At 55.4% G+C, this 13,556-nt stretch overlaps 1 protein-coding gene across 8 annotated transcripts in view; it reads right to left on the bottom strand.

Moving 5' to 3' along the window:
* Positions 1-1,379: 1,379 nt before the first annotated feature.
* BANP (BTG3 associated nuclear protein) overlaps positions 1,380-13,556 on the bottom strand; it is a 69,820-nt gene continuing 57,643 nt past the window's right edge. For 5 of the 8 annotated variants that reach the window (XM_055412983.2, XM_055412976.2, XM_055412977.2 and 2 more), the window contains 2 exons: positions 3,124-3,363; positions 1,380-2,018 (listed from right to left, as the gene is read on the bottom strand). In XM_055412983.2, the coding sequence (XP_055268958.2) occupies positions 2,011-2,018; positions 3,124-3,363 (248 nt within the window). In that variant the 3' untranslated portion in view covers positions 1,380-2,010. The remainder of the gene's footprint in view (positions 2,019-3,123; positions 3,364-13,556) is intronic. The other 3 variants (XM_055412979.2, XM_055412978.2, XM_055412982.2) reach the window with 1 other exon arrangement.

A 13,556-nucleotide genomic window follows, 5' to 3' on the forward strand; every position in this document is an offset into this window, starting at 1 on the left:
TAAACACTTAACACTGGTTAAGAATCCACCTGCCAGTGTAGGGGACACGGGTTCCATCTCTAGTCCACGAAGATCCCACTTGCCGCAGAGCAACTAAGCCTGTGCTCCACGACCACCGAGCCAGCGCCCTAGAACTCAGGGGCCGAAACAAGGGAAGCCACTGCGATGAGAAGCCCGAGCACCACAACCAGAGAAAGCAACGAAGACCCGGTGCAGCCAAAAACACCAGAGTATACAAAAAAAGCTCCTACCGTCAGAAAGACAGTGATAAAGAGAACCACAGCACGCGCAGCACGTGGGGCCTGGCTGCCCTCTCTCAGCGTGCCTTCACGGCTCCTCCACTTTATAGCCCGTGCTGGTGCTTCCTTCCTTCCCTTCATGGCCGACTGACGGGGCTGCCGTGAGGGCAGACCTCTGCTGAGGGATGCTCAGCAGCCCCCAGCCTCTGGCCACTGTGACTAGTGCTGCTGTGCACACGTGCCTGTGTGCAATGCACGGAGTCCATTCTCCTGGGTGTGCCCCTCGGGGTGGAACTCTAACCAGACGGGCACTGTTGCCTGTGGTGCTCAACAGCTGTCCTACTAAAGGCCTGGCTCCGCGTGGAGCATCTCTCTCTACGCCTCTGCTTCGGACATTCCCTCCCCCGTCCTTCCTCTCTGGCTGCTTCTGCATGGTCTCTGTCTTTGAGGTTCTGCACGTCCAGGTGTGACTTTGTCTGTTTCTGCTCGGGATCTGCTCTGCTTCCTGAATCCCCTCACCTCTCACCTCCTTCTGTTCTTTCCTCTGGGATCAGACACATGTTTACCTGCACCAGCTCCTTCCTCTCACTTCCCCCCTCAGGCGTGGCCTCCAAGTGCCCATCCCTGGAGGGCAGATGGGGACAGGGAACACAGGGATGCTGTGCCATAGCGGGCGCTGCCCCAGACCACCTGCAGCCCACGGCGAGCCTCGGCATGACCCAGCCCACAACCCCACAGGGTTGGGTGGAGAAGGCAAGTCTGAGGGGACACCCAGGAAAGCTCCCTGGCAGCAGCGCCGTGGCCACGTTCTGAGTCAGTGAGCACAGCTGCTGTGACTTCGCCAGCTAACACATGGCAGGGGCAGAGCAGGCCAGACCCGCTGGCCACGGTTAACGCGAACCCCCTCAGGGGCTTCTGTGTGGAACTCCTTTCCTGCCCTTCTCCTTCCTGTTTATACACAGCATGGCTCCTTCAGACATGACTTCCTCCAAGGACCCCCCGGAGCTGGAACATTCTGGGGCTGGAGGAGGCCGTGTCAGGTCTGAGCGCCCAGACGAGGGAGAAGCAAGCTGGCTTCGGGGGGTAGGGGGGAGGCTGGGGGAGGAGGCAGCTCCTAGGAGGAAACAATGCGACAGCTGCCATGGTCATAAATACATTTTATTTCATTTATTTCATTAGAAATGCACAATTACAGCGCTGAGCGCATCCATCCCCCTAAAAAAGTAGGTAAGCAATGTCTCCATCAAAATCATTAGTCATCTCCTGTGAACATCTATCCTTGTTACACTGAACAGAGCACACAGCAAAAGGTTTACTGCTACTCCATTTTTTTTTTCGATTTTCTTTTTTGTTATAAACACCATAGCAAATTAAAAAAAGCTGAACAGAGAAAAATATCGCAGTTCTTGATTTCCAGCGTGCACTTGATGCAACCGCTCTGTGCTTCCCGCTCCTTCCCTGGACGTGCGGGGAGATCAAAAGAAACAGGGTCTCCGGGCGGGGGCGGCAGGGGCTACCGTTGTCTTCCTTTCCCAGGGCACTCTCCCCGCGGACGGGCGCTCAGATGCACTTCAGCAGCACGCGGGCGGGCCCCTCTCGTGCGAAGCCGAGGGGCGGGCGCGTGTGAACAGTGTGGGTGGCGGGGGCCAGCGTGCAGGGGTCAGCACGCAGCGGCAGCGTGGCTCGGGTCTGGGTGGGTCAGCAGCCTCACTGGATCTGGATGGCCCCGTGCTCCAGCTGCATCTCAGGCTGCAGGGTGGGTTGCAGGGCGTCAGCCGCCTGCAAGAGGGGAGAGGGCTTTCCATCAAGGGGCCCAGGCCACGCCTGGTCACAGACATGTGTGGTTTTCAGGCACAGAGTAGAACACACACCTGGGCTCGTGGCCCAGGCACTGACAGATCCGGGGATGCCGAGGTCCCTCTGCAGGGCCTCCACCTTGCCCCCATCCACCCACCCACTCACCCCTCCCACAAGTGCCCCAGCCACCCCCCACCACCAGCATTGGGTTCCATTCCCACCCTGCTTCTCACTGGGGGCACCCTCCAAGTGGTCAGCATAGTCACAGGTTTAGGATAAGTCAAAGGGAAAAATACAATCTTAGAATAACTCACTGACCACACGTCTTGGCCACCAAGAATGGGGCCCCCAGAGAGAGATGGTTTGGCGGTTTATTGGACTCCCTGAACCACTGGTCAAAGGTAATGCAGGTGGGCTCCCCTGGCAGGAATTTTAGCTGGATGGGTTCCGGGGCCACGCAGGGGAGGCAGAGTTCCTGGTGGGGCTGGCGCTGCTCCTCCAACTGTGCTCAAGGCTGTGCTTTCTCAGTGCAAACATAACGTAACAGTGTTTTCCAATAGTGGGGGTGGCGGAAGTAGGGGTGTCTGCCCGCCCATCTGAGGGCTCAGCACAGGCCTCCTCCAGAGGGGCTGGGTTTGAGGGTATTGAGGAGAGCACACCCGTGTCACCCCCGCCCCAGCAGTCTGAGCCTGACCACGCCCTGACAGACCCCGATGATTCTGCCTATCCTATGGGCTTGGGCACCACACGGGGGTCCAGGTCTGACTCCCCCAGACCCAGCGGAGGCCATGATGGTCTCCTGACCAAGCACCATCACTGGGGGTTACAAACCCACAGGCGGGCCTACAGGACCTCGGACCCTGGGCTGGCCCTGCCTCAACCTGAGGAACAGCAAGGCCTCAGATACACTTGATTTGGCCTCTGAACTCATAGGTAAACATGTGCCTGAGAGTATCTCAAGAACTGGTTTCAAGCTGGTCCCTGGGCCAGGAACCGACTTCTCACCTTCACACTTCCAGGCACTTACGAGAGACAGAATCCCAAGTGAGCGCCTAGGTCCACACGGGCGCCTCTCACGGTCACTTACCTTCCTCACAGAAGAAGGTCCGAGGTAGAAAGGCCCAAGCGTGTCCACACCTGCAGGAGCCCCGGGCCCTGTGCACTTCCCGAAGGGAGGACCCACCTGGGCCGCAGCGGTGTGGTCGGTCACCGGCGCCAGCTGGACGTACTGGACCTGGATGTCGCTGCCCTGGAGTGGCGAGCCGTCCACCCCCGTGGCAGCCGGGTCCGAAGAAGCCACTGCTATCAGCTGGGCCCCCTGGAGCACCTTGAGACACAGAGGACAGGACTCAACGACTGAACAGCAGTGATTCAAAGGTGCAGCCGCGTCCTGGCAACCTGGAGACTTCTAGACCCCTAGCCTGGAGCAGAAACAGGCATGCAATCACCAGGCCCCGAATCCCACAGCAACCCGCCTGAGGTGCGGGCGACCGACAAGCTGCCGAGTGGGCGTGAGCCGGGCAGTGCTGATGTACCGTGCCGGCATCGCTCAGCTGGCACTCGCCCTGTGCAGGGATGCTCTGTGAGCCAGTCCCCCTTGCTGCCACCCCGTAAGTCTCCTGCCCTGGCCTCACCCCCTGCGGGTCCTGAACTCAACCACATGCGTTAGGTGTTATCTCGTTGTCCTGGTTTTGTTGTTGTTGTCCTGGTAAAAGATCCCTTAATATATGAATTAAAAGTCAAGTCAAAAACTATCTTTTAACGAAACTTATGAAATCATGGCACTCTAGTCCTGGTGATGAGCCACCACCCCTACAAACGGAAGGCATCTGTGGTACTCTAACAGAGAGCTTTTCCTCTTGGCATTGCCAATAAAGTGACTTTTCACATGATCTGCTGCTGCTGCTAAGTCACTTCAGTCGTGTTCGACTCTGTGTGACCCCATAGACGGAAGTCCACCAGGCTTCCCCGTCCCTGGGATTCTCCAGGCAAGAACACTGGAGTGGGTTGCCATTTCCTTCTCCAATGTGTGAAAGTGAAAAGTGAAAGTGAAAAGTGTCCGACCCATAGCGACCCCACGGACTGCAGCCTACCAGGGTCCTCCATCCATGGGATTTTCTAGGCAAGAGTACTGGAGTGGCTTGCCAGTGCCTTCTCCGCACATGATCTGCACAGCTGATTAAATCTTAAGAATTACAAAGTCAGAAACCCCAGAATCTAAACATGCAACATTTATAATAAGGAAGGCAGGCCCATTACCAGCCTAGAGGGTAAATAAAAATAAAAATAGTAAAATGTTCTCAACTGGGAATTCATTCCAAACACCATGACCTTGAAACAGTCCCACGCTGGTTTGGTCTCGATAAGCGACTCATGAATGAGTTGGCCTTACCTTGCGGGCCCTCCAGACTGTTCCAAGAAAACCACTCTCGGCACCAACCCCCAGCCCCGAAAAGTGCAGGGAGGGGTCTGTCACCCAGGTTGGGGGGTGAGGGCAGCAATGGAGACAAGCGTCTCCGTGGGAATAGCGGCTCTGACTCCCTTGAGAAGGAGGGCCTGCTTCTCACGTGAGACGAGCGAGACTGGAGCAAAGGCACCACGAGGTCAGCCTCCGACGCTCTACCAGGAAACGCCTGGTGTCCCGGCCTCCAGGGCTGCTCCACCCACCAAGCCACCTTCTCATCCCAGGTTTCAGTTACCCGCGATCAACTGCGGTCCAGAAATATTAAAGGGGAAATTCCAGAAATAAACGTGTCCTAAGGTTTGCTGTTTTGAGCCCCGAGAGGACACCCTGCACCATCCTGACCTTTGACCTTGTGGCCCCCTGCCTCGTGAGCACTCAGCGGTGTCTCAACTCTCAAGGGGTCACAGGTTTCTCCCACTTCACGAGGGCCCCGAAGCCCCAGAGCAGCAATGCTGGCCACATGCGGTTCTCTCACTGCACCTGATTCACAGATTAGACGTCACACAGGTGTGCATGCACAGGAAGAACGCAGCACGGGTTCGGTACTATCTGCCCTTGCAGGCACGCTCTAGGGGGTCACATGACAACACCCCTGCAGGTAAAGAGGGGCGACGACAGTGCCTACCGCAGGGAGGGCGGCCCATGAAGAGTCTGTCTGTGCCACCCGCCCCTGACTTAAGAACATGTCTTCTCAAAGCTGGACAGGACTGGAACAGGATCAGGCTGTGAGGAGTGGTCAGGAAGCTGGCTCTGCAATGCTCCCCGCCCCCATTGGCCCTCAGGCTCTGGCAGGAGCCCCCCTGGCCGGGAGCTAGGATACCACAGCTCTGCCAGGAAGCGAACCCGGCCGGCATGGGGCCCGCACGACCCCACAAAAGACAACCCAAAGGGCCTCAGGGAGTTCTGCAGCCCGGGCCTCTCCTGAGGGAGGGGCAGGGGTGGACACCCCACCAACAGTCACAGCACCGGGAGCAGGGCGCTTCTCCTGGGCGGACAAACAGAACAAAGTGCTTCGCAGGCCAACTGCACAGACACTGTGCGGGCTGGGCCGTGCAGCCTCCCAAAACTCGGTCCAGCGGGGACGGGACGTGCTGACCTGGATCCTAACGGGTGACGAGGATGCCTGCTGACGTCAAGTCTTTAGCTCAAAGCAGCAGGATCCCCACAGCACCCAAGGCCGTGAGCCTGCTGGACACCAGCCGGGGGCCTTGCTCTGGCAGGGGACCAGCCCGCAGTTGGAGGTCCTGCCGGATGGCGAGGGCCCAGCACACCTGGACCGGCTCCCACGTCTCCCAGCAGCAAGCTGTGGCTCCTTCCTGCTCGCAGGCTTCAGGGTGGGATGGGGTGGGGGCCGGGCCCTCAGGAACATCTAACTGGGCAGCAACGGACTCCCAGGACAGCAGCCAGGAGCATCACGCCAGGCTCTTGGGCTGGACCGGGAGTGGGAGCCCCGGGGCTGCGGAGACACGCCTGTGTGGACTTGGGTGCGGCTCACGCCACCTGACTGGCCTCAGTTGCAAGCTTCCTGCATGTTCCTGGAGCACAGCCCGTTATTTTCAGACCAAAGAAAAACGGCACAGGGCATGGATGTGGAGCAGTAGACCGAGGGAACCCTGGATCTACCAGCATTGTTTTTTTGGAGTGCACACATCTGGTTCTCCTCTATATTCTGCCAATTCTGAAACTCTGTTTAATACCCAACTGAGATAATGCAAAACTGGTGCAAAATCTAAAATAAATGCAAGGAACCCAAGGACTTTTCAGTAATATTTAGAAACAAAATTCTGAACCCAACCAAGAACCCACCCAGACACACACACACACACACAACCCGAAAACACAAACCAACCAGGAAACCCTTAAGCACTCAGAAGACAGGCTTTCAGCTTAGATGTGTGACCAGAAACAGGCCCGGACCCCACACCCGAGGCTGCCTGAAGGAGCCAAGGTCGCCGACTGGTGTCTGCGTTTCTGCTTGAACCCAGCTGGTTAAGGTAATGCAATCAACTCAGCCAGTGGACTTCTCCAAATCTGGATGTTAATTCAAAGAGCAGCTTTTCCCCTGACAGAAAGACGAGGAGGCGAGAGGAAGACACCCCAAACTGACAACTGGCCAGGAGACCCAGCAGCACAAAATCTATTTTATACGTTCATACAGCAAATGCCAAAAATAAATAACAATTTCTAAGCCTCTAAACCCGAGGATAAGAACACGAAGCCCCTACCTCAGGCCCTACTTTGAGTTCCTGCCCAGGATGGGCAGACACCAGCACAACCTCCAAGGAACCCCAGCGGACATGGACAGAACCGAAGAGAACTGAGCAAACAGTACTTCCTACATGTTCCTGGGGCCCACAGTGCGAGGCCCAGCCTGGAGATTCCTCACAGGAGGAGTCGGGGCTCCAGACCATAGACCATAGACCCATTCTACGGCCAGGCTGGCAAGCTGGTGCTTCCATAGCTGACAGGCCAGCAGCAGAAACAAGATTTATAGCCCAGGCGATGGGAGATGCCCCAGGGACCTGGTCTCGGCACCGCAGGGCAGGCGGCAGGACAGGTAGCCTGTGCCCTCTGCTCTGTGCCTCCTTGCAGCATCGGAGCCTGAGCCTCAAATACAGCCTGGGGGCAGGAAAACAAAGCCTAGAAAAACACAAGTCTGCAGACAAGTGGCATCCAGCCCACCATTTCAGAGGCGGCATCTCTGGGAACAAATCTTAACCACGAGTCTGAAGATCGTCTGGTCAAGTGGGGGGCGAGCGGGGAGAGAAGGTGGAACAACTCAGCCAGAGTCAAGTCCAGGGCTGCCATCTACACGTGGGCGCCAGGCCTCAGGCTTCTAGAAGGGGCAGGTTGGGTGGGTAGGGAGTGGGCGAGATGGAGCAGGAAAACAAGACAGGCTTTAATTACACATGTAAGTGATCCACCCTGTCCCTGGGTAAGGGAGAGGGTGCCCACCGTCACCCTCATGGCTAAAACACCTACCGAGGATGAGGACAACCAGGAAGCAGAGCTCAGGCCTCCCTCGCTCCCCTGACCCCCAACGGTGTACTCGGCTCCTACCGTTTCATTCTTTAGTTTGGAAAGCTCACTGTGCAGAACCATGAAAATTACTGTTGGGTTTACTGTGATGGGACGAGGAAGAACTTCTCAAAGACGTGGTACAGTCTTCTTACTGAGTTTAAGTCATCAGGGAGCACTCAGCAAATGACCCACTGAGCGATGGCCACTGGGTCCAGCTCCACCCCGGCTGTGGTGCCCCAGGAGTCTGCCCCACCCTGCCAGAAGACTGCCCGCCCCCCTGGAGTGTGTTCAACACCCCCCAGCTGCCTGCCCCACCCTGCCAGAAGATGCCCACCCCCCAGCCACCTGCCCCACCCTGCCAGAAGACTGCCCAATCCCCTCAAGAGTCTGCTCAACACCCCCCAGCCGCCTGCCCCTGCCCCCCAGGAGGAGCCTGCCAACCAGAGGCCACGTCTGACGTCTGATGTGACACACACGGTCAAGTAGGTCTCTGGGCCAAAGCACCCTGCACCCCGTTCTGCCCCCGAGCAGCACTGTCCCACGTCCCACATCCCTCCTGAGATAGATGGGTGCTCTCCCAGAAGCCCAATGATCCACCATGCCAGCATGTGGAAATGGGTTAGATGAGGCCATGGGGCGGGGCCCATGAGGGCTCAACACTCCCCAGGAGGAGGCGAGACACGGGGCCCCGCCCCACGTGCACATCGAGGAAACCATGTGGGGACATAACCAGCAAGATGGTCCTTGCCAGCACCCTATTGGCGGGCTCCCAGCCTTCAGCCCCATGGTGCGCACATCTGCACCTCCCCAACGGTACCCGACTACAGCTGCCCAACCCAGACGGGGTGACAGGAGACAAACATCCCAGCCCTTCCCACGCCCTGCACAGGGAACTGGGGGCTGCATTCTGAGGCAGGGGTGCCATCAGAAACACCAGGCTCACACGAGACAGTGCAGCCAACTAAGAGTGACGTGTCTGTCCGCACAGCACATGGGCACAGACGCCGCCCTGCTGCTGGTGTCAGGATGACACGGACATGACCGTGGTCATCATCCAGCCTGCCTGTGAGCAGACAGGCCCTGCATGCTGCTGGGACCGCCAGGTCAGTGGGCTTTCAGGGGAGGAGGGCCCTTAGGGGTCCTGGGGCCGCAGCTCAAGAGCTGCAGCCTGGACACAGGGCACAGGTGTTCTAGTTTGTTACCCCGAGTGCCCCTTGGCCCGGGAGAAAGTGGGGACTCAGGCTAACTCACATGCCCAGGACCACAAGCCAGAGAAAACAAGCAAACAGAAGAGGCTTTGAAGGCACTGGGCGACTCCTTGAGGCCGCTGGGCACACCACTAGGCCACAGTCAGTCAGGAGGATGGGCGCATTAGGAAGAGTTGAACAGGAGAACACAGACCAGACAGTGGGAACCTCACCACGCCATGTGACTCCAGAGAACTCTCCCTCTAAAGGGTAATCTCTCTCCACTAGCCTCTGTGAAGAAGGGGTTTGAGCCTTTCTCTCCACCTCTTTGGCTTCTCTCCTAGCCAAACACCTGCCCATCTGTCCTCATCTACCTGGGGTTACCCTCCAGTTCTGGGGAGCTCAACTCAGCCGCCAGTGAAGCATTGCCCTGAATGTAAGCCCAACCCAGCAGTCACATCCTTAACGCTGAGTTAGAAGGAGCCCCTGCTTTCCTTTCTGTTTCAGCCAAACTCCAACTGCTGTGCCAGTGTCCCTGGGCGGCTCCCCAGCCTCTTGGAGCCGCGTCTAGATGGCCTGTGCAGCTAGGAGGTTCCTGCCACCCTCCACAGGTCAGGCATCTGTCAGAGGTATCTGCTCCAGAGTCCGCGTCCACTCCAAGCCATATCACTCACCACAAGACGGCCACCCTCAGAGTCTGGGCGGGCCTTCACCAGTCAGCCCGTGTGTGTGTGTGCATTTCCTTCGCTGGTCAGCACAGGTGTGTGTGTGTGTCCATGCAAGCACAGGTCACATGGGAACACTGACAGCGCCTGTGCCAGCTCAGGAGCGGACGGGAGGCAGCACTGACGCTTGCTGCGGGGCCACTTGGTGAACCCACTGCTCGGTTCACTTTGGGGGCCTCAGTCTTGATATTGGTGACTGTGTCTGTCCACACGTGAAAGTAATTCTAGATCCGTCTTCTACCCTGAATCCCTCCATGCTCAGGCACCTGTCAGTTCAAGGGTCCTTCCACCCCTCCCTCCTCCCCTCTCACACATAATACCTGCCAGGTGTGCCACACACTCTCCAATCCAGTGGCACGTCACACCAATTTCACTTTACTCGAGGGCAGTACATTCACCTCAGAACCTGACCAGAGGAAATGCAGGAGAAGCCATCCTGATTCCTCGGAACCTTCTGGACCAGAAGTCGACCTCTGCTGCGGAGGCTCTGCCAGAGTCTGAACACGACTTCCCCAGGGCCCAGACTGGGATCCTGTCCACCAACCTCAGACTCCGGCCCCATCAGAGCAGTGGCTTTAGTCTCATACCCGGGCACCCTGATCACACTGCGCCCTGATTTCTAGAGGTGTGATTCCTCACACCCAGTGAAGTTAACCTCAAGAGAACTCCGAGGTTCACTCACAAAGTGAGGGGAAAAGTGGGAAGTGACACTGTGCGTGGAAGGGCACTCTACTGCCGTGACTCTGCCGCCACGTGCCTCAAGGGCACCCTCACGTCCCGGCCCCGTGAGAACTCGGCTCTCACTCCGCAGGTCCTCAGGAGGTCCTGTTTCCCCTGGCGCAGGGCAGCCCAGTGCCAACTCCAGACCCCACGTGCCCGAGTCCACTGTCTAACCTCAGACACTGCATGCGGGGCAGCCACCCCGCTTGAGACTGCAGCCCCCAAGTCCAGACATGCCCGCGCTAAGAGGATGGAGAAGCGTCCTCCAGTGTCTACCTCATGGACGGTCACGGTGCCTGGAGTGTGTGGGGGGAAAAGCTGGGGCCAGGCAGACAGGAGGGACACGTCCCCACGGCACCTCCCGTCCCCCTAACTGTAAAGAAGTGAGCCATCTGGAGAGACCTCCGGCACTTCACACGGTAGCCCCATCAGAGGGCTCAGCTGCCGCCCACCCTCCGCCAAACTGGAAACTGACAGAGTCAGCTTGTGGAGCAGGAGGGGTATCTCACTTCATTCTGGAGGACAGCAGCTCCCTGACGGCGTCTGGAGCAAAATTCTTGGGGAAGGATCCTCAGCTGCTCTGTGCCGTCACCCAAACGCCAGGACGCTGGCCCAGCACCTGCGTGGGCTCCAAATTGCCTCCAGGCCCCTCTCAGAAAACAGGCAGGGACAGAAGAGCTTCAGAAGACTCCAGAGAAATCACCAAGCCTTCCTGTGCAGAAAAAGCTTTACAACTTGGGCCGCAGTAAAAACAAATTTGGAATGACTCAGAAGTCACCATTTTTCAGCCTACTGAGCTGTGAGTTTCAGGTAAGCTCTCCTCTGTACATTTCCAGGTAATAACACATGTCTAAAATCATCAATGGACATATGGTACATTTTGGCTTAAATGGCTTAAAAACAAAAGTGCAGCAAAATGCCTTCAACCAACAGGTATCTTACAGTTAACTAATGCTACTGCAGTCACTCACCAACAAGGAATCACTGAGTGCTGAAAAGTCACACTTCAGTGGGTGGGTGAAGAACAGAAACGAATAAAGTTTCGATCTAATGGAATCAAAGCTGTTTAATTGAACACTTCAAACATATATTTGAAAATGATAAAATGGATCAGAAACGATTCTCCAATTTGAAGGCCTGTCTCTCCTCCCTTGACCATCTGGAGTCAAAGCCTTTGAGGTGAGACTTGACCAAAGGGGTTCAGGGCCATGGATGATCATCCAACAACAGGAAGAGCCTTGGGGGTTTTACTGTAAAGCTACTTGGCCTCAACCAACATGAGCCTCCAAAGACAATGTGATTCCAACAACCTACGACACTGGAAGCATGGACACAAGTAACTACACATGCAACTTCTTAAAAGCATTACCATGTTTCCAGCTCAGATCTCAGTCAACTTCCACCTGGCCTTGTCCAACCTGAAACCATCTTGTTTGGCACAACTCCAGGGACAGGTGACAGGCCTAGACTGACATGCCGGCGGCACTAACTAGTTACCCTCAGCCTGAAGCTGCCTTCCCTGCTGCCCACAGGTTCAGGAGACACTGAACGGTGAATCCTGGGCGCTGGGTACCCTCCCACAGTCTCAAGCCTCCTTGGGGGACCAGGATTCCTGAGGAATGGAACTGGGAGCAGGAGACTAGGGCCAACGGGGCCAGCTGCCTCAGACAGGATGATGGCCCACAGCACCACACCCAGCGAGACAGAAGACGCAGGGTTGCTTCTGTGGCTTCTCCAGGGTATTTCTGGGAACCAGTCAACACCAAACTTTCTCTGCATCTGACCTTTTACAGATTAAACTATATTTTCCACCATTTCTGGTAGAGAAGGCTTTTCCGAGAGGGATTAATCCCAAGCTACCTAGGTTCTCCAAGATGTGTGTCTGCATTTTGGCAGGAACGTATTTTCTTGAAGGAAACATTTTTCTTAGAAGTGAAGTGACAGTGTGTGCTGGTGGCAAGGTGTCTCAGACCATGAACAGTGGACTGGAGCCCCAGGGATGGCAGAGACTGCTCCAACGCCACAGAGAAAGGACCCTGCACACACATACCACCCCCCCCCACACACACACGCACACAGCCCTTCTTCTCATCCACTACAAAAAAGATCTACACATAAAATGTTGGATACTTCCCATCTCTTCTAATCTTTTTCACAGCTGGGTTTATAAGGCCTCCTTTTACGGAAAAAATTCTGAAAGCTACTGAAATTCAATTTTAAGTAAAGTATAAGGACGCACACAAAAGCCAAAGGTGTTGAGAGAGGCTTTAGAGTCTCAAGAAAGCCAAAGCTGTTTATCTAGATCCTGAGGAAACATCTCACAGATGCAAGACAAGAGGAACGTGGACACATAACCATGCGGTCTGATTTTCTGTAAGCCACGTGAACTCTGTGTGTGTGTGTGTGTGTACATGTTTGTGTGTGTCTGGCATATTCATCACTACAGAGATGGGCTTACCAGAACACACCCATCTCCCAGGTTTCCAAGTGTCCTGATGTCATTCAGCCTGCAGACACACATAAACCTTTTTCATACACATTTTAGATTACGTTAACCACAACTGTAAAAAAAATAAAAATCTTCTACCAAAATATGCATCTAGCTGAAACAGTATCAAACCATTTCATGGTTCTCAATATAAAGAGCATGACTAACACTGCAGTCTTTAAAGATTTCTCATGTTGCAAAAATCTCCAAAACAGAGACAAAATCGGACCCGACTCAAATGTTCCAACAGATACGATGCTGCCTGAAGACAGAGTAGAGACATCCCACTAGGTCATAATCGCCTGACCCACACATCCCCTGGCTCCATACCCGGGCACCTGCGGACTGCACGGTACCACAGACAGGAAACAGCCTACGGGTCTGCTCTTACCCTCCTCACATGCTTCATAGTCAACAGTGGTACTGACGGAAACGACAAAGGCGCCAGTGCCCTCCCAGGAACACGCTGTCCTTGGGCGCCGACGAGCCCTGGAAACAGAGGCGCCTCTTCCAAACTGCTCGGGAGCACAACTTTTAGTCACACAAATAATTGCTGGGGTCTTTGCTTTGTTTTCTTAAACTCCCCCCAAACCAAGATGAAGAGAATGCAAAACGTACCTCAGAAATTGTATAACTCTAGACTTTTTTAAATCTCAACTTTTTAATGCAGAAAAGGACATCTTAAGACTAAAGCAAAGAGGAACTAAAGAGCCTCTTGATGAAGGTGAGAGGAGAGTGAAAAAGCTGGCTTAAAACTCAACGTTCAAAAAACTAAGATCATGGCATCCAGTCCCATCACTTCATGGCAGACAGATGGGGAAACAATGGAAACAGTGAGAGACTTTATTTTTGGGGGCTCCAGAATCACTGCAGATGGTTACTGCAGCCATGAAATTAAAAGACACTTGCTCCTTG

Source organism: Moschus berezovskii, chromosome 22 (assembly GCF_049115385.1).
Source record: "Moschus berezovskii isolate FMDL1 chromosome 22, NW_MosBer_1.0, whole genome shotgun sequence".
Lineage (NCBI taxonomy): Eukaryota > Metazoa > Chordata > Mammalia > Artiodactyla > Moschidae > Moschus > Moschus berezovskii.